Source organism: Microtus ochrogaster, chromosome 8 (genome assembly GCF_000317375.1).
Source record: "Microtus ochrogaster isolate Prairie Vole_2 chromosome 8, MicOch1.0, whole genome shotgun sequence".
NCBI classification, from domain to species: Eukaryota; Metazoa; Chordata; class Mammalia; order Rodentia; family Cricetidae; genus Microtus; species Microtus ochrogaster.
In genome coordinates, this window is record NC_022015.1 from 84,148,590 (window position 1) to 84,167,240 (window position 18,651).

Consider the following 18,651-nt stretch of genomic DNA (forward strand, 5'->3'; position numbering starts at 1 on the left):
CAACACACGACACACTGATGTAGGAAGGTCATCTGTCTATGTGTTAATTTCATTGGTTAATAAAGAAACTGCCTTGGTCTTTTGATAGGCCAGCCCTTAGGTGGGTGGAGTAGACAGAACAGAATTCTAGGAGGAAGAAGACAGTGAGGCAGACGCCATAGCTCTCCTTTCAGAGATGGACACAGGTTAGAATCTTCCCGGTAAGCCATAACCTCGTGGTGCTACACACATTAATAAAAATGGGTTAATCAAGATGTGAGAGTTAGCCAGTAGGAGGCTGAAACTAATAGGCCAGGCAGTGTTTAAATGAATACAATTTGTGTGTTATTTCGGGTGTAAAGCTAACCATGCGGGAGCTGGAGGGGATGAAAAGCAGGCCTTCTTGCCTCTTCACTACAACACACAGACACATCCACCTCTATGTCTTTGGAAAGTAACTTCTATGATCTCTTTTTTAAAAAATAAACAGAAATGCTCAACTACTTTGCTGCTTATCACTACATACGATTCTCTAGCTTGACTGGTAATCAGGGGATCACCTATTAGTTAAGGGCTGCCAACTATGGGCGGCATCTGGTCTACATCCGGCCCACAGCATCAGGAACAAGTCACTTCCACCTAAACTCAAGTTCCATCCATGCTGCTTAATTACCATTACCCCAAATACCTGGAACAGTTCACAGATTTATTTTTGCCATTTCCAAGGTAGGAGAAATGCAACAAAGATTACGGCAAGGGCAGCAGAGCTGTGTGCTAAGGGGGTGCTCACAACACAGGTCCTATAAAAGCCACTTGAAAGTGCTTCAGGCAAGAGACATTGGAGGGTGCTGAACACACAAACCCACCTCCCACCCTTACCGTTTTCATTAGCACTAAAGACAAAACTTCAAAAATGTGTGTATGCAGTCTCTCTTGAAACAAATGTAGTTCCTGGTCTATTTTATCTAGAAACTGCCATGTCAAAGGATGGGCAGTCCAGAAAAAAGCATGGCCCTAGGGAAATGAAAGATGACTGGAAATTCCCCATGTTCCTTCCACCCGAGGTGCTGTTTTACACAAACTGTTTCTAAGATGTTAGTCAATGACTAGCCAGTAGAAGCAGGATGTGTGAACGCATACGCACTGCTTCCTGAAAGGCAGCTACAGAGGACACTGTGGAAGCTGCCATCGCTGTCAGGTACCGCATTCTAGATTGAATTTCAGGGCAGGAAGCACCAGAACCCCAGAGAGATGCAAGGCAACACCAATGACGTGAAATACTCACTGCGTGTTAACACATTTTTGCACAGAAGAACCACAGTTTTGTGAAACGTCAGATTGTACCACAAGGTTACCAGCCAGAAGGAAACTTTCTAGTCTGTGGAACTAACGTCTTCTATAAAATACCCAGTTTTGCTATCTATAGTTTAAATTTAAAATGAAATCTGGCATTCAACTTAACCTTACTTCAATCATATTTGATAGGATAAAGATACATATGAGAAGCAAGAATAATCAGTCTAGTTTAAAAGCCAAAATCAAGCAGTTTATAAGAGTCTTGCTGCTGATGGAGAATGTTTGCTTAGCCATGTGAAGTGTGTAAGTCACTACAGACGCCACAGAGACACAGCTTTGGTAAACAGGCACTGCTTATTTAATAAGGTACAGAATATACAGACCCCTGAAGAGCATCGCTTTATATAGAGTATGTACAGAGTGCACAGTGTAATCCAGGGGTAGCTATACAACGTGGACGTCCACGCGGTCACGAAGGACAGCCGTGTACAGTTCAGGAGTCCATTCGAGAAGAAACATATACATTTCAATATGCAACTAAGTTTTCATTTAGTTTGCTTTCTCAATGATTTCTCTTGTTCACCTCTGACAATCTTCCAGTCACTAGTGCCACCAACTAGATTAACAGTGTCAGTGTGAACTCCTCGATGGACAAAAAAAAAAAAAATCTCGAAAAGCAGATTAGTAGAGTCAACAGTCCCAAGGTGTGAATGACCTTATTTATAAAAAATACCCTTACCAGAGCAACATATATCACATTTACATTATTAATAGTTTCTGAGTTTTTTTTTCTTTCAGATTTTAGCCTAAATTTTCTTGTAAAAATATTTAGAAAATAATCGACATCCTGTAGAGAGAATTTGGAAGGCTGAACGACAGACTCATTTGGGATGTCAAGCAGGTGATAAAGGTCTAACACCATGCTATGGTCTTCAGGTTTCCCCTTACCAAGTGAGATGTGCAGAAGCACCATGGAAACAGCACTGTGCTCGCAATGCTCCCCAGTGAGAGCTCCAGGTCGGGCTGGGTCTGTCGAGCTGTCTACCGTGCAAATCGATCAACTTTCTTCTCAGCCCAGTAACGGGCTAACGCGGGAGCGAGGTCTGAAGACCTGTCCTGCTGTTGTCATGAGACCACTAGTTCCTAGAGACTGGAAAGTCATAACCACAGTTCCTCTAGGTGCCGGACAAGGTGTCTATTATGCAAATATATTTCTTAAATGAATAAATGACATGTGTAGTCTTGTTGAACCACTTTAAATAGTTACATACAACAAAACAAAATAACCAACGATTGTTCATTCTGTCCAAACTCACCATGTTCAACCCCTGAGACTGTTTTAACAACCAAAACAGGGGGTTCAGGGAAAAATGAGTGATGAGCATTCACTTTCAAACGAGAACAGGGAAAATGTACACACACACACACAGACAGACAGACAGACAGACAGACACACACACACAGATACACAGACACAGATGTAGACACACACAGAGATACATAGACAGACACAAATACACAGACACACAAACAGACAGACAGACGCAGATACACACACACAGACACACACAATTTCTTGCCCAAGGATACCAAAGTATTATTAAATAACTAAAACAGTCCTTCACATTTGTAACTAACAATGATCAAATACAACAAGTCTCCCTGGGTTCTCAGGTTCTTTCCTCCACATACTCAGTCAGTAGGAGGACCCGGGAAATCTGGAGTGGAGCCGTTTATAAATCAGTCAGAAGGTTCTTTCCTCAGCACACGCGTTTTTATACATTACTTTGCTCAGTCCTGACCATGTATGGAAGGACACAGGAGATGGCAAGTGAAAAAAAAATTCCTTTTCCAGCTTTTAAGCCTCAGAGATAGGAAAAAGACAGTAGTATGATAAAAGTATGGCTTTTAGTAATATCTTTAATTATTCCATTATTAAGTTTTCCAAGTACATGTAGCATAAATATTAACACTATTTGTTCACTCTGTACTGAATATATATATAATTTAAAGTATTCCATACACAGGTACAGAATACTGTGGACATGATCACTATTTGGTCACTGTTATGCATGTTTGTGTCTTGGAATTAGAAAATCCAATCACTTAACTTATGAATCAATATCACCTGAGAAACCAGGGAAGTGTAGCTAAACTGACTATGCTATGTAGACCTTTGGAGTGTTATAGCATGTCTAGGAATAAATGGGGGAAATTCAAAATTTATTGCACTTACCCTATTTTTTATTCTAATAAATTATTAATAATAAAAAGAGCAAGACATTATGACTAATACTTTTTACAACTATTTATAAATAAAACAACTTTGAACACATTTTCACTCTGAAGCTAAGAGATACTTTTTGGATAACAAGAGATATCACATAAAGACACTATATTGACATCTAGTATTTAGTAAATTACATTTATAATGAATGTTGATTTAAGGAAATGTTAAAACACATTAAAAGGACATGATCCAAATTTTTAGAGCCCACACAATTCTATTTATAAAATGGGGCTTCACATAGCCCAGGCTGGCCTCCAATTCACTTTGTTCTTGAGGCTGCCCTTTAATTTTCCTGTACCTCCTGAGTGCTGGGGTTACAGGCAAGTGTTACTATGCCCGCTAGAGCCCATACAATTCTTTAAAGGTCTACCCCCTAAGTTCAAGTTCCTTAAGAGGAAAAATGCCCAAACACAAAACAAATAGAGGCTTGCCAATATGATCCAAGGTCTCCCAGGATATAGATGGTTTGAACATAATGCAGTGTTTAGGTTCTGATAGGTGAGAAAAAAAATTCAATGACAAAAACATTGGTACTACAATTGGTAACATTTAAATATACATCTTAAATACTGTAAATATCCAACAAGATACAACAATTTGGCTCTATGTTCCTTTGGCTATGAAGATATAACTGTGCTTTAAATAATATTGTGAAACATCACATTTGGGGAAACAGTGTTTCATTATGCTAATTAACTATCAAGACTGAAGAATGGGTGCACACATGAAAAGTTAACAGTGCTAAGTGTTGGCTTCTCTTGGGAATGTGGTCTTCATAAACCCCTTAACCCAGTGGTTGTTACTTTTACTAGTGCTGCGACCCACAGGTTGAGAACCACTGCCATTAGTCTGTCATTTACCTCTACACAGTGTCAGTAAAACTAATGAATGTCAGTTTCAAAGTCTTCATTTATCTGTTCTAATGATTAGATTCACTTCACATTTTAAAGTTTAACAAATCCACAGGACATTTTTAAGTATATACATTGTTTAAAATCATAGTTTAAGTATAACTGGAGATTTAAAAAGTTCAACTAGTAACTCAAACAACCTAAATGTGAAAAATGTAGCTATGCCAAATAAGGAAACCTGACAGACATAAATAGTGCCTGGTCACTATTAGTTACCAACAGCCAGCTTTTCTGTCTCGTTGTCATTAAAATCAGAATTAAGCACTCATATCCATCCTTATCGCACAACTCAGGGCTAATTGTGATGGGGTTTTGGGATGTTGCCCTGGCTGGCTTTGAACTCATGAGCTCCAGATCCTCCTTAGCCTTTGAAGTAGCTAGAACTACAGGGTGATCACTGTGTCCAGATCAAAACTGGAAAACTTCATGGTTTCTCTAGGTTTCTTTTTGTGCTGCAGAAACAATGAACGGATGGATGGAGAACACCTTTTTGCGAACACTTTCAAAGGAAGAAATCACTAAGGGAAGAAAGATGGCAAAGTTTTTTTTTTTTTTTGAAACCCTTGTACTAATGTTTAGTTAGCACTTTAGGGCAATAAGCGGATTAGATGTTGAAGTCGGTGACAAGAGGGCTGAACTACACCGCATAGAAATGAACTTCACTGAGCTGACAGTTATGGCACACACGTCAATGCACTCATAAAAGAGCACACAGGGAAGTAAAACGAATTTTTGATTAGCTGACACAAAGCAAGGACTGTTTCAGGACACTGGACAGTGGCACCTGCTGCTCTGTGGCTCTTGTCTGTCTACTGGGCAAGAACTTTTGTGTTAGGTTTTCTTCGTCCTCTGGTCCAGTTCATGCTGGTGTTTAATAAGGCGTTCTATTTCTGTTCCAAGTGTTTGCAGATTTTCCTTTAATAAGTGGGGAAGAGAAAACAGAAGTACTGAGTATAATACAAGTACCCTGTGAACTGCTTTTGCCTCAACTGTGAGACTGAGTGACTAGTTCTTGCTACTGATATAAACTAGACACATGTTTTAGTGAAATAGGTCTGTTCTTGTTTTTGAGACAGGGTTTCTCTTTGTAGTTCTAGCTGTCCTGGAACTATGTAGACAGACCAGGCTTGTATCAAACTCACAAAACTCCTCCTGCCTCTGCCTCCCAGAAGTGCTAGGATTAAAGGCGTGCGCCACCACACCTGACCCAGTTATAATCTTTCACTGCAGCTATGTCAAGTTTTAATGCATAACGATTACTTAAGATTAAAAACTATTTTAAAAATCTATTAGTAGCTATCAAGGTCCATACATAGCAAAGACAGAAAAGTTGGGTCTGACAATAGCTGAAAAAAAGTCACAAAATACACTTAAAATACTATAATGTTAAAAAATTATAATTAATTACAGTCATATGGCAAAAGCCATCCACAGAGAAGTGAAAAATCCACCTCAGTGCCTGACACTGACTTTATCTCTGGGTACCATGGTATCCTGTGGTAGGTAAACAGCTGGTGCTAGCCAACTATGAAGAGGCATCATTGTGCCACACTTACGGAGTGGGAAATGAATAGGAAACACAAATACCTTCAAAGTAATATTTTTTAGCAATGTATCTTCCAAAACAGCCTGTAATTTCCGGTTGATTTCCAAAGAAAGCTCCAGAGTCAGCCCGCTGTCAGCGGGATGGGATGTGTATAGGGACGCCATGATGCCACCACGCCTACTCAAATGCACTTTGTTAAAATCAGACGCTTCTGAAGAAAGTGTGCCTGATTCTTCTCGTAAAATGTAACTCTGAATTATTCTGCAAAACAAAATAATACTCTGTGTGCTTGCAGAATAAAACCCTGGAAATTATAGGGATCAATGAATCATAAGCATAAAGATGATTAGCATAAAATATACATCTGTTAGACCAATGACCTAAGTTGGTGTAGAATTTTCCTTACTAAATGGTGTCCTAAACTGTCCCTTTTTCATTGTATTGGGGTATTTAAAGAAATATAAACACAGTTTTTTGTTTTTTTTCCGTACTTGTATGTGAATATTTAGTCATTACTTTATTGGTTTGATTTCTGTTAATAGTTTCTATTAAACTCTATTTTGCCCTTTCTTTTAAAATCTACAAGCAAAATTTTCTATAGGTCTAAAATTATTTCAAAATAACTTTAAAAGGTTCAGGAGAAGACTTTCATATGAAGACAGCTCTTTCTTAAGTGTGGTGTCTGCGAGAGGAATGTGATGCCACACAGTCTGTGGCTCAGCTAAGATGGGTTTGCAGTGTAGCTGGAGTCTGTCTCCTGCGGGTAAGGGCTGGTCTTATAAACTTAGTGCACTAACCTGAAGATTCAGAGAACCCACTCAGCAGAAGCATGAGTGGACCTAAGGAACTGATTAACCAGCCCCAAGTTTTATACCAAGAGGAGCTCAATTATTATCCCATTAGGTTTTGACCACTGGGGAAAAAAAATTCTCAAAACTTCATATATCTTTTAAAAGCTAAATGCATTTTTAAAAAAATGTCCCCAGTTATTTAGTATGTTAAAAAGCAAAACCACCACCCTCCACTCCCTCTCTCTCTCTCTCTCTCTCATTCATTCTCTCTCCTGATGTTTTACCTTTAAGGAGAAACTTGGTTTTCTTTCTCTTTGTATCCCCTAAACCTAGAATACAACAGGTGATCAAAAAAGATGGTGTATGCAATGCCAAAGGAATCACTAAGCCAAGCACAGAGTCGCTTGCCTATAGTCCCAGCTACTCAAGGAGCTGATACCGAAGGATCACATGAGCCCAGGAATGCAACGCCAGCCTGGATAACATGGTGAACCCCATGGAAAAGACCAGCATTTCACCAGTTTCTGAGGGCATGCAAATGGCAGTCCTCTAACACAGGCTATACTACCACAGTAATACATACTTGGTTTTCTTTCTTATCTCTTCTACTAGTTGTTTGATGTGGTCCTCCATAAATTCTATCTTCTCATTCTTCCGGGCATGCGCTTTCTGCAGCCTCACTATTCTCTCAATCAGCATGGCCTTGTCCACTTCTGGGAAGTTGTCCACAGCCACCGAGGAGCTGGTATTCTCTGGAGATCGGTCTTCAGCGCTGCTGCGAGCATTAAGTGACCCTGAAGACAGAAAAGCAAGTTCAGTCAGTGTGTGTGACCTAGGCCTCCTCATTTCATTCACAGTAACTGCCCAGTGCTGGGCAAAGGATACAAAAATGGGCTTCTTGTGACCGCCATTATTTTGTGAAAGCACAGATAACAGCAGCGGTCAGCAATGCCTGTTATGTCACACAGGATCAAGATGAAAAACTGACAACAGACAAAATCTTAAAAAAAGTAAAAAAGAATAGCAAGCTTAAAGAATTCAAAGAGTAAACAATAAGAACATTAAGGTGAAAAAAGAAGGGTAGTGATGAGGGATTCCCCTCTGTATGCTATGAATATGTTATATTACCACTGGTTATTAAAGAAGCTGTTTCAGCCAGTGGCTTAGTAGAGTAAAGCCAGGTGGGCAATCCGAACAGAGATACAGAGAGAAAGTAGGTGGAATCAGGGAGACTCCATGTAGGTGCCGAAGGAGAAAGATGCTGGAACTTTACCAGGTAAGCCATAACATTGTGGCGATACACAGAATAGAAATGGGTTAATTTAAGATGTAAGAGTTAGGCAGGAATATGTCTAAGTCATTGGCCAACCAGTGTTGTAATGGATCATTTCGGGTCTGGGTGGCAGGGAAACAAACAAGCAGTCTCTGTTTACAGGGTAGGAGAGGAAAAGAGGCATGTGTGGGAGGGGAGGACATACCTGTCAGATATTCTGCAGGATACAGAAGAAAGTGACCAACACACTGACAATAGAGGCAAAATCACCGTTCAAATCCACTTACTAGTCACATTACTAGTGTGTTTTGTACACGTTACCTCAGTGCCTAGGCTATTTCTGCTAACAATAGTGATTTACCTCATAGGATTGCTACCCTCATTTAGATGCCAGTACAATAATGCATGTAGTATCTGTGCTCCCCATGCCTAGACTCTGTAAATGTCAGCATCCCAGCAGACCCTGGCAGATCAGTGTCTGAACCTCTTCACCTAACACGAATGGCCTCCTCAGTCCTGTCACAGACCTGAGGAAATGATACCCTAGCCCCATTACACGACCAAGTAAGATGGGACCTAAGATAAAGTGGCAATTTTGAACTAGGTACTTTCTGTTCACACATTCTGTTACTATGGTAACTACTGCTGAGGCTTTGACCTTAACACATAATTTTTATATTCTAACAGAAAGAAAACAAAGGATCAACAGAAAGAAAGGCAGAGACAGAGAAAAACAGAATAAATACAGACACACAATTGTCTCCTCCATATTTATGAAATCCCCATCTATAGGTTCAACAAACAACAAACTGGAAATACTTTTTAAAAAGTGTCTATACTGAACATATACAAATTTTTATGACCTAAACAAACAGCTCAATAACTATACTTTAGCATTCACACTGTGTTAGACCTGAGATATTATCTATACATTCTGGATGATTTAAAGTCTGTGGGAGGATGGCACAGATACACACAAAGACTGCACCATTTAAAAAAGATTTTAGTATCCACTGCATGCTCTGAAACCAATCCCCTGTTACTATCAAAGGAGAATCAGAGGCATAAAACCCGATGCTACAATAAGGATGGTCATTTCATCACTTCTTAGGTGTTAAAATTTAGAACAGAGTCCACATAATGGATATGGCTGGATATAAATCTAAATTTCAGAAATTAAAAGAGGAAAGGCTGCACAGATACAAAAGTTCAGGCAAAGAAAATGGGCCTCATATAGAGCCCAAGACAAACCTGGAACCTTGCCAAAGAGCAGAATGTAAATATTTATTAAGGTAGATTTTCTACAATATAATTAATTATATGTACTGCCCATTTTAAGCCTCATAATAAAACAAAGCATATAAATACTTCTTAATTTTTTTTTTTAAAACAATTGCTACCAACTGAGCTCATGTTTACCTGATGAACTAGAGCGGCTTCCCATGCTGCTGACTTCCTTATCATAGCTTCCATTCTCAGTCTGCTCTAACTTTTTCCGTGCTGAGAAAAAGAAAGAGATCACTTGTGACAGTTTTAATCAACATTTATTTGCTCATGTCATGTGATATTTATTAACTGCTAGGGTCATTTGGGAAAAATGGCATAGACCACAAGACAAAAGTTCTTGAGATGTATCTTTGGAAATGCACAGGTTAAATAAAAACAAAGACAACTGAGAGTAGCACTGTCTGCTTACACTGACTGTTAACTTTCAGATCCTTCTCAATATCAGAAATCACTCCCAAATCTGCCTTCAGTTCCATGTGTGAAAGAACAGGGCAAGAGAGAGAGACCCGAAATTAAGAGCTCTTCCAGAAGACCCAGGTCAATTCCCAGCACCCATGTGATGGCTCACAACCATCCATAATTCCAGTCCCAGAGGATCATGATGCCCACGAACAGCAGGTGTGCAGGCCAAATACCACACACATAAAAGCAGAGAGAGCTCAAGAAAACTAAACAACAACAACAACAACAAAAGAACTGAATTCAGCTGGCCTTGAACTCACTATGTAGCTGAGGATGAACTCGATCCTGCAAGATTGCAGGCATGCATTAGCATACATGAGTTTTAGGAGGGGGAAAATACATTTAAAAATTTTTTGTAGCTAGCTGGTGGTGGCGCACGCCTTTAATCCCAGCTCTCAGGAGGAAGAGCCAGGTGGATCTCTGTGAGTTTGAGGCCAGCTTGGCCTACAAGAGCTATTTCTAGGACAGGCACCAAAGCTACAGAGAAACCCTGTCTTGGAATGCAAAGTAAAAAAGTTTAGATTCTCCCTCCCAATTGGCCAAAGGAATTTTCCTGATTTGTATATTCTATGGCATGAGAGCAAACTATGTTCGGAACTGCAACCCTAACCTAACCATCTTAGCAGTTTTAATTTACTCTGTGGATGATGGCATGTGGGTGCACACAGAGACGGCATGCCTCCCACAGCAGTCTCTAACACAGACATATGCTGAAGTCAACATGAAGACATGAGTACCTTGCTGAAGCTGTTTGCTAAGGTCCTTGACGTTAGCGGCGTGTTTGCGTCTCTGCGTCACTAAGTCATCTTTCAGTTCCCCCACCTGGGTGCTCAGGGATTTAACTTCCATCTGCGCAGTGGAGAGCTCGGCCTGCAGGCTCTGGACTTCCTCTTTCCGTAGCTCTTCCTCTCTGAGTAATCTGCTCTCCTGAACAGAAAGTACCATATGGTTAAAAAGCATTCCCCACCCCACCCCCAATTATTGCTCATTTTAAAAACTTAAAAATATAAGGAAAAATAGACTCTCCTGTGACAGCTCCTGCCCATCTTCACCCAGCAGCCCAGCAAACATCAACATGGCGGGAGTGATGTTCAGTGTGGGACATATCTGCACTGTAAGTCTCTGGATTTTTTTAATTCAAAAGACTGAATCTATTTATTTTTTATATAATATTTATATATTGTTGAGACAAGGTCTTACTACATTCTTAATGACTCAATTTATTCATTCATTTATTTATCTATTGAAACAAGATCTCACTGTATTCCTGGCTGGCCTGAGAACTGCTTATGTAAACAAGGTTGGCTTGAACTCATAGAGTTCTACCTACCTCTGCCTTCAGAGTGCTGGGATTAAAGTTGTATGCCACCACTAGCCCTACTGGCTAAAATTATTTTTATGTGTAATTAGACGACACTTTTATTACCCAGGAATATTATACCACTCTAAACTACCCAAATAAATAAATACCCTTAAAAAATTGAGATACTAGTTAAGAATGACAGAAATCATGGTTCCCTTATTTCAAAAAAATTCAATATTCTTTGTCATTTTAGAAAATTTTATTATATGAATTATATTCACTAAACAGAAAAGCAAATATATTTTTATAAAATTTAAAATTACCAGGTATTACTAAAAGAACCTAAACCTAATTACAGTATACTTTGATATTGTAAGAGAAATGCAACCTGTACTTCTTGCTGTTGTTTTAAAAACTAACTCTGGGGGCTGGAGAGAGATGACTTGGTAGTTAAGAGCACTGGCTGCTCTTCCAGTGGACAGAGGAACATCACTCTCTGCTGACCTCTGCACAGCACTATGTGGTGCACAGACATACACAGAGGAAAACAAAATGTGCACTATCCTCACCAAGTTAGCATTCGCCTGTGTCATTTGCTCGCACTGGCTTTTCAGCTGACTCTCACTGCAGGAGAGGCTATCCACTTGTGACTGCAGAGAGCAGGACTCAGACTGCAGCTGTGCATTCTTACTAGTGAGCTTCTCCGTGAACAGCAGGAGCTCAGACTCCCTTTTCCTGCTGCCTTCAATGTCTTTCTGTAGGTCATTAATCAAAGAATTAAGGCTTTCCATTTCTTCCTTCAAATGTTCGATTTCTTGTTTACCACTAAAAAACAAAGTTTATATATTAGAAAACTTAAGTAAGCTATTAAAAAATAATAAATTAATGGTGTGGAAATTTTCGCTTAATAGAAAGCTTTACACAGAGGTACTTGTAATCATGCATCCATTCAAACATTCATGACACGGTCATATGCTGAGGGAAGAGTTGTGAAGGTAAGTGAGCACGGGTAGCAGAGCCTGCTTTCAAAGAGCTTCCTAGCAGCAGGCCAATGACAGGAACGTGAGGACACACCGAGCAGGCTGCCTGAGCTCAGTATGTGTGACCACCATCCTATGAACGAGCAGGCAGGTTTCTGAGCACTGTGAAATCAGCCACAGGCAAAACTCAGTGGATCATTGTGGCTACGCTCTAAACAGCCTTCTGTTTCCAGGGGCTGGAGAGATGAGGCAGCGCTTAAGATCACTGGCTGCTCTTGCAGACATCCAGGTTTGGTTTCCAGCAACAACATGGTGGCCTATAACAATCTGTAACTCCAGTTCCAGAAACCTCACTCTCTCTTCTGGCCTCCAAAGGTAACAGGCATGCATGTAATGCCCACACATACAGGCAGGTAAACATTCAGACACATAAAAGTTCTAAAAGAATATAAATGTATAAAAAGAAAGTCATTAGATAGACAATAGATAAAGGAGTAATCATAGGACCCACAGCAGAAAGAATAATCCAACTCAGGGTAGGACCATTTCAGGTACAATGACAAGAGACAGTGGCTGTCAACACCGGCAGCTCAAAGAACTGAGCACAAGAAAGTGAAAAGAGTCACCAACAGCTCCTCTGTTTCCTGTAACTGATCACAGGCTAGGAGGGAGAAAGCAGTATAACTCAGGAGAGAGGCGGCCTGAGAGGGGACAGGGCCAGTCACAGGCACACTGTAGCCTAGCTGAGGAAGGCGGCTGTGAGGGCAAGGAGCACTTCTTCATGGAGACAGGCAGTACAGATAATACAAATTTAACCTGAACTCAGGCTCTGTTGGATGACACGGGAGTCAAGTTTAAATGCTTTTGAGATGTCAAGGAATGATGCCAGCTCTGACCTGAAGCCACAGACATACAAAGGTAAAGATGTGGGTACAGATCCAGGCCTCTCTTTCAGAAGAGGGACAGTTGTGAAGCTAGACAGACAAAGTTCACCCCATCTATGAATGATTCCTGTCAGTGTCTATGAAATATAAACTTTAATTTGACTTTTAGAAGTTAAAGACAATGTAAAACGTCCAAAGACACAAACTGAAGAACTGTCAACTAGAATTATAAAAATTGTTCTTCTTTGATATGGTAGCTGTACTTAAAGATGCTATCTGGAGACAGCATTAACGGCTCGTCACTCAGTTCATACCTTTGAAGCTCCTCTTGTACCCGATCTGTCATTTTCAGTTTGTCTAGTAAATTCTGAATTTCAGCTTTCTGACGATTAATGATTTCCCTGTATTTTGATAATTCATCTTCAGTTCTCAAGCGTTCATCTTCTAGACATTTCGCCTGTAAAATGATCACAGTCAAGCTGCAGCACAGACCTTCACACTCTGATGAGCTGCCTCAGACAGGCAGACCCACAGCACTCCGAGATAATGCTACAGTGCTGGTGAGATGATAGGAAGCTGCTCACTGCCCCCATCTGCTGATCTGAGGAACAACTTGCCCTGCCATCCCACCTGGGAACAGCTGACAGACCGGGAAGACACTGCACAAACCCTATTTCTACATAAATGAGCCACATGTAGAGACAGCACATGAATACTGAAAGGACAGTTACTCTAACAACAAAGGCTATAAACATGGAATTCACTAACGTTAGAAACTACAATGATAGATATCTTACTGTTCAATACAGGCAGAAGTAGTCTGTCTTAAAGAATATTTTATGCACCACGAGGTCCACCCATCCTGCTTTACTGTCCTTAGCTCCACATGTAAGGTGCAGACACCTCAAGTGTGCTCTGACAGGATTGCATGGCAAAGTACTTCCAGTGACTAACAGCACTTCATCTCAACAACATTGCTGGGAAAGTGATATTTTTTTCTCTCCTGAGTTCTTTTATTTTAAAGAACTTTAAGTATTCCTTCCCTGACACTTTAAAAATCAGAGTAAATTCTAAGTGAAAGTTATTTAACCCAACTCTGAGCTAGGCCTGAAGATTTGATTACCTTTGTCCTCAATGTCCGGAGCTCATCCATGCCTTCCTTAAATGTCCTCTTCAAATCTTCCAACTCCTTTATTTTGGCATGATGCATCTGGAAAAGACACAAACCTAATGCAACACATGAGCACTACCAGCTTTTTTCCGGCTTCTTCTATAAAGGTCTTGGATGCAGACAGTAATGAATACTCCATTCCTTTTCTCATTATGCAATCTAACGTATATTCATGATACAACACAGAAGAACTAAACTCCTCACCTCTAGCTGGTCAGATTTTTCTTGCATTTGTTTTTCAAGTTCTCCTTTTGTGACTCTGAGCTTTGCATCAAGCTCATTTGACTTAATTTCTTCTGATTCCTAATGTAAAAACAATAAAAAGTACACTTTAAAAATGAACAAAGCTTTGCTATCAAGTTTACTAATTGTGCAGTAGATTATACAGGTAAAATTGAAGAATGCATTGAACAATTTTAAATGTTAAGTTTGCAGAAACAAGAACAGTGCACTTCGGAATCACAACATAATACCGAAGGGAGTTTTAAGTTGTGCATTTCTTCGCTCTTATTTATTTTCTCAAAACGACAAAAATCCAGCAGCTTCCTGAGTGATTCCCAAATATATAACTTCTACATATAACACCAACGCCCATGTTCGACTGCATTCTTTATACCTAACATCTTCAATAATTTAGTGTTTCTTCCCTCAGTTACCTTACTTTGTTCTTAATTATTTTGACATTTTCTATGGTTTTTTTGATGAAAAGGTCTCTAATAAGATTAGTCTGTGCAGCATATGTGGTGCAATTGTGTGCCTGTGTTCCTATGGAAGCCATAGGTGACAGCAGGTCTTCCTCAATTGCTCCCCCCCACATACCTTATGTCTGAGACAGGATATCACACAACCTCAAATTGACTGATTTGGCCAATTGGCTGGCCAGTGAGCTCCACAGATCCACCGTCCCATCTTTCTTCACCCAGACAAAGCCAAGGTTACAGATGCATGCTGCCAAACCCAGCTTTTTACGTGGGTGCTCCAGTCCTCATGCTTGCTTGGGCAAGCATTTTCCCCACCAGGCCAGCTCCCTTAACTGCCTTAAGAAATCCATGTATACTTGGTGGATAAAGTTGTGAAAAGAGTTCTGATAATTAGTCTGTTTCAAAAAGGAAATATACCTGATATGTTTTTATCATATCCTGACAGTTTTGCCGGATCTGTTCAGCTTCTTCCTTTGCCTGTGTTAATTTTGTAGTTGTTTCTTTGAGTTTATCTTTGGTGTCCTGTAGTGACAAAGTGATGAGACAAAATTAACCACAGTGATGTGAAGAACAGTAACAGCAAAGTCCTGCTTGTGGTGGTTTGCATGAGAATGTCCCCTATAGACTTAGGGAGGGGCATTATTTGAGGTGTGGCCTTGCTGGAGGAAGTATTCCACCTCGGGTGGGCTTTGAGAGGCTGCTCACTCTTCCTTGCTGCTGCCTGAGGATCCAGATATAGATATAGAACCTCAGCCCCTCTCCAGCACCATGTCTGTCTGCAGGTCTCCACATTTCCTGCCATGATAATGGACTAACCCTCTGAAACTCTGAGCTGACCCCAATGGCAGCAATAGAGCAGTGACTAAGACACTGCTGGAGCACTAGACTAGGGCTAAGCAAGGGTCTAGCAGTAGTGTTTGCATCTGACAAAGTGAAAATGGTCAGCACAGTTAACTGATGGACAATAAATAAGTTAAAATGGACAGTTTTCACCAAATTCCTCAAAATTGCTAAGGTGGTAAGAAAAGCAGGGTGTTACAATGGTTCTTTGCACATCCCAGAGAGTCTGACATAGATTTGAAGCTCCCTTTTGACTGAACAATGCTACTACCTCTCTACTAAAATGGCAATTCTTCACACAGGACTTTTAGGGATTACTCCCATTAAATCCAGTTGCTTTTTTCTCATTCTTACTCTTTACTCACATGCTCTAGTCCTGACCACTTGACTCTTCAAACACCCCTTGCCCCGTTCCCACTGAAAACACTCATACTCTCTTCTGTGTATGTCACTGCTCTTTGTTGGCTTTCTGCTCACCAGAGGGTGAGCTCTCCCGGCTTCCTGGCTGCAGATGTAATGTGACCAGGCCCTTCAAAGTGCCGGCCATGCCTTTCCTGCTACAGTGCAAACGTATGACCCCGAAAGACCTTCCTGAGGCTTTCTCCCATGTTCTGGCATGGTGGTGAGAAAAGAACCTACTGTATCTATGAGGAGACGCCAGGGGCAACCTCTGCTCTAGGCAGGTCGGCATCCTGCCCTTTACTGCTCTCCTTCTGTTCTTATACTTGGAGCAGCTATGCCTTTCTCTCCTCAACATCCGCACTGCATCTAGGCTCCACGCACTACTTCATGTGTCATTTAACAACAAATACCATAATTGAGCATTTACTTATCTTCCTTGAGCTACTGGTCTTTTAAATAAGTGGCCATATGTTAAAACCTAGCAACCTTTAAACTAGAAATAATTCAATAACCTGAAGATTAAAGAATCTTAGACTAGGTAACAATTGTGGTTCTGCATCTTCAATAGCAGAACTAAGACACAGCTGACATATAGTTCTGGACCATTTCAATACCCCAAAACCAGCAAGCGAGATTCCTGTGTACCAAATAAATGTTACTAATTAAATGAACATTTGAATAAAGTTTTAAAAAGTCATATTGGGTATAGGTTAAGGATGTTTATTGTATCTGATCTACCTAGCAACTGAGCACTTCCAGGCACTGTTCCTTTCTGTTAAACCTTGTATGCCTGTGTGTGTATGTATGCAGAGGTAAGAGGACAACCTCAGCAGCTGTCAGCCCTTACTGTCCACCTTGCTGCAGCTGCATGCACCAGGCTAGCTAGCCTACAAGTTTCTGGAGATGCTCCTGTCTCAGCCCCCATTTCACCACAGGAGTGCCCTTACTACATGGGTTTTTGGGAATCTGAACTCAGGTCTCATTTGCACAGAAAGCACTGTGTCCCACTGAGCCATCTCCCCAGCCTTTACAGACACTGTTCTAGTCTCAAGGAAAATGGCTGTATAACCAAACAAATATCTCTACCCCCCATGAAACTGACAGTCTACTAATGAAGCTAAATAAAAAAATAAAATAAAATATATAAGTAAAGGGCATGTTCATTTTATTAGACTCTAAGGAACAAAAATAAAACAACAAAGTTTAGAAGAGGGGTTCAGAGCCTACAGACTGTCTAAACAGTTCCAGTGAGGTGTTGGGTAAATGCAGACTTAAAAGGCGTAAGATGAGAGGCTGGATATGCTGAGAGGAATCAGGTTGAACACAGCCTTTTGACATGAGCAACTAAAAGATTGGGTCATCATTTATTCAGATAAGGAGGTGACAGAGGAGGGAGGTAATGGAGGGAAGAAACAATTTATTAGTTTAAGACACTAAATTATCGAAGATGTCAGGTATAAAGAATGCAGTTGAACATGGGCGTTGGTGTTATATGCAGAAGTTTTATATTTGGGAATCACTCAGGAAGCTGCTGGATTTTTGTTGTTTTAAGAAAAGTTTCATGCAGCCTAGGCTGGCCTCAAACTTACTAGGTAGCTCAGGATAACCCTGAATACTGCCTAAGTGCTGGGATCACAGGCATGCACCACTAGGCTCAGTTTTGTAGGGATTGAATCTAGGGCTTCATGCATAACTATCAACTGAGCTAAACCCCCAGCCTCTCTCCTGCTGTTTAATCCAATGATTTTGTCTTCTGCAGTATTTCATCTTCTGTTGATTCTACACAATGTTTTCATCATGAACACTGTATCAATATTAACTTTAAATAGCATTCATGTCTCCTCTTATCTGACTCAAGCCTTTGTTTATCTCCTTGGAGATACTTATAATTTCTACTTTAACATCTTTGTCTACCATTCTATACTAGGAGTCATTTTAGATCTGTTCCTATTGACTGATCCTCTTGTTCTATGGACCACAATTTTCTGTTTCTTTGCATGCAGGTAATTTTTCATTAGGTGTCAAACACAGTGAAAATCACTTGAAGATATTTTATAATTTGTTTTAGTGCATGGCTAAATTACATAGCTTTTAAGCAAGCTTATTTCAAGTAAGATGACCCTCACCACTAAAGTAGTACTTTGCTGAGAGCCACTTAATGCCTGTGTGCTGGGAGTCCATGCACGTTGGCTGGTGTCAACAGGAACATTTATTTCCTGGCCCTTGTGAGGACTTCAGAGGTTGCTGGCTCTACTAGTTTTGCATGTCTGAACCCCGTCCTCCTGTCCTCCATACTTTGCACTCTATATCCTCAATCCAGAAAGGCGCTGGGCCTGGTTTCAATTCTTCTCCTTGTGCTGCAGCCAGAGGCCTGGCAATAATCTCATCTATTTCAGATAGGAATTACTATCTTATACTGTCTTTTGTCTCAAGTCTGAAAACCTTCACATATTTTTTTTTTTGTTGTTTTTTTTTTTTTGGTTTTTCGAGACAGGGTTTCTCTGTGGCTTTGGAGCCTGTCCTGGAACTAGCTCT

At 40.4% G+C, this 18,651-nt stretch overlaps 1 protein-coding gene across 6 annotated transcripts in view; it reads right to left on the reverse strand.

Annotated features, from left to right (window-relative positions):
* Positions 1 to 1,616: 1,616 nt before the first annotated feature.
* Positions 1,617 to 18,651, reverse strand: part of Ccdc186 (coiled-coil domain containing 186) — a 34,857-nt gene continuing 17,822 nt past the window's right edge. For 4 of the 6 annotated variants that reach the window (XM_026781223.1, XM_026781222.1, XM_026781221.1 and 1 more), the window contains 9 exons: positions 15,292 to 15,396; positions 14,378 to 14,476; positions 14,126 to 14,212; positions 13,317 to 13,459; positions 11,708 to 11,963; positions 10,573 to 10,762; positions 9,506 to 9,586; positions 7,397 to 7,607; positions 1,617 to 6,283 (listed from right to left, as the gene is read on the reverse strand). In XM_026781223.1, the coding sequence (XP_026637024.1) occupies positions 5,929 to 6,283; positions 7,397 to 7,607; positions 9,506 to 9,586; positions 10,573 to 10,762; positions 11,708 to 11,963; positions 13,317 to 13,459; positions 14,126 to 14,212; positions 14,378 to 14,476; positions 15,292 to 15,396 (1,527 nt within the window). In that variant the 3' untranslated portion in view covers positions 1,617 to 5,928. Of the gene's footprint in view, positions 6,284 to 7,024; positions 7,608 to 9,505; positions 9,587 to 10,572; positions 10,763 to 11,707; positions 11,964 to 13,316; positions 13,460 to 14,125; positions 14,213 to 14,377; positions 14,477 to 15,291; positions 15,397 to 18,651 lie in introns of those variants that run through there. The other 2 variants (XM_005352525.3, XM_026781225.1) reach the window with 2 other exon arrangements.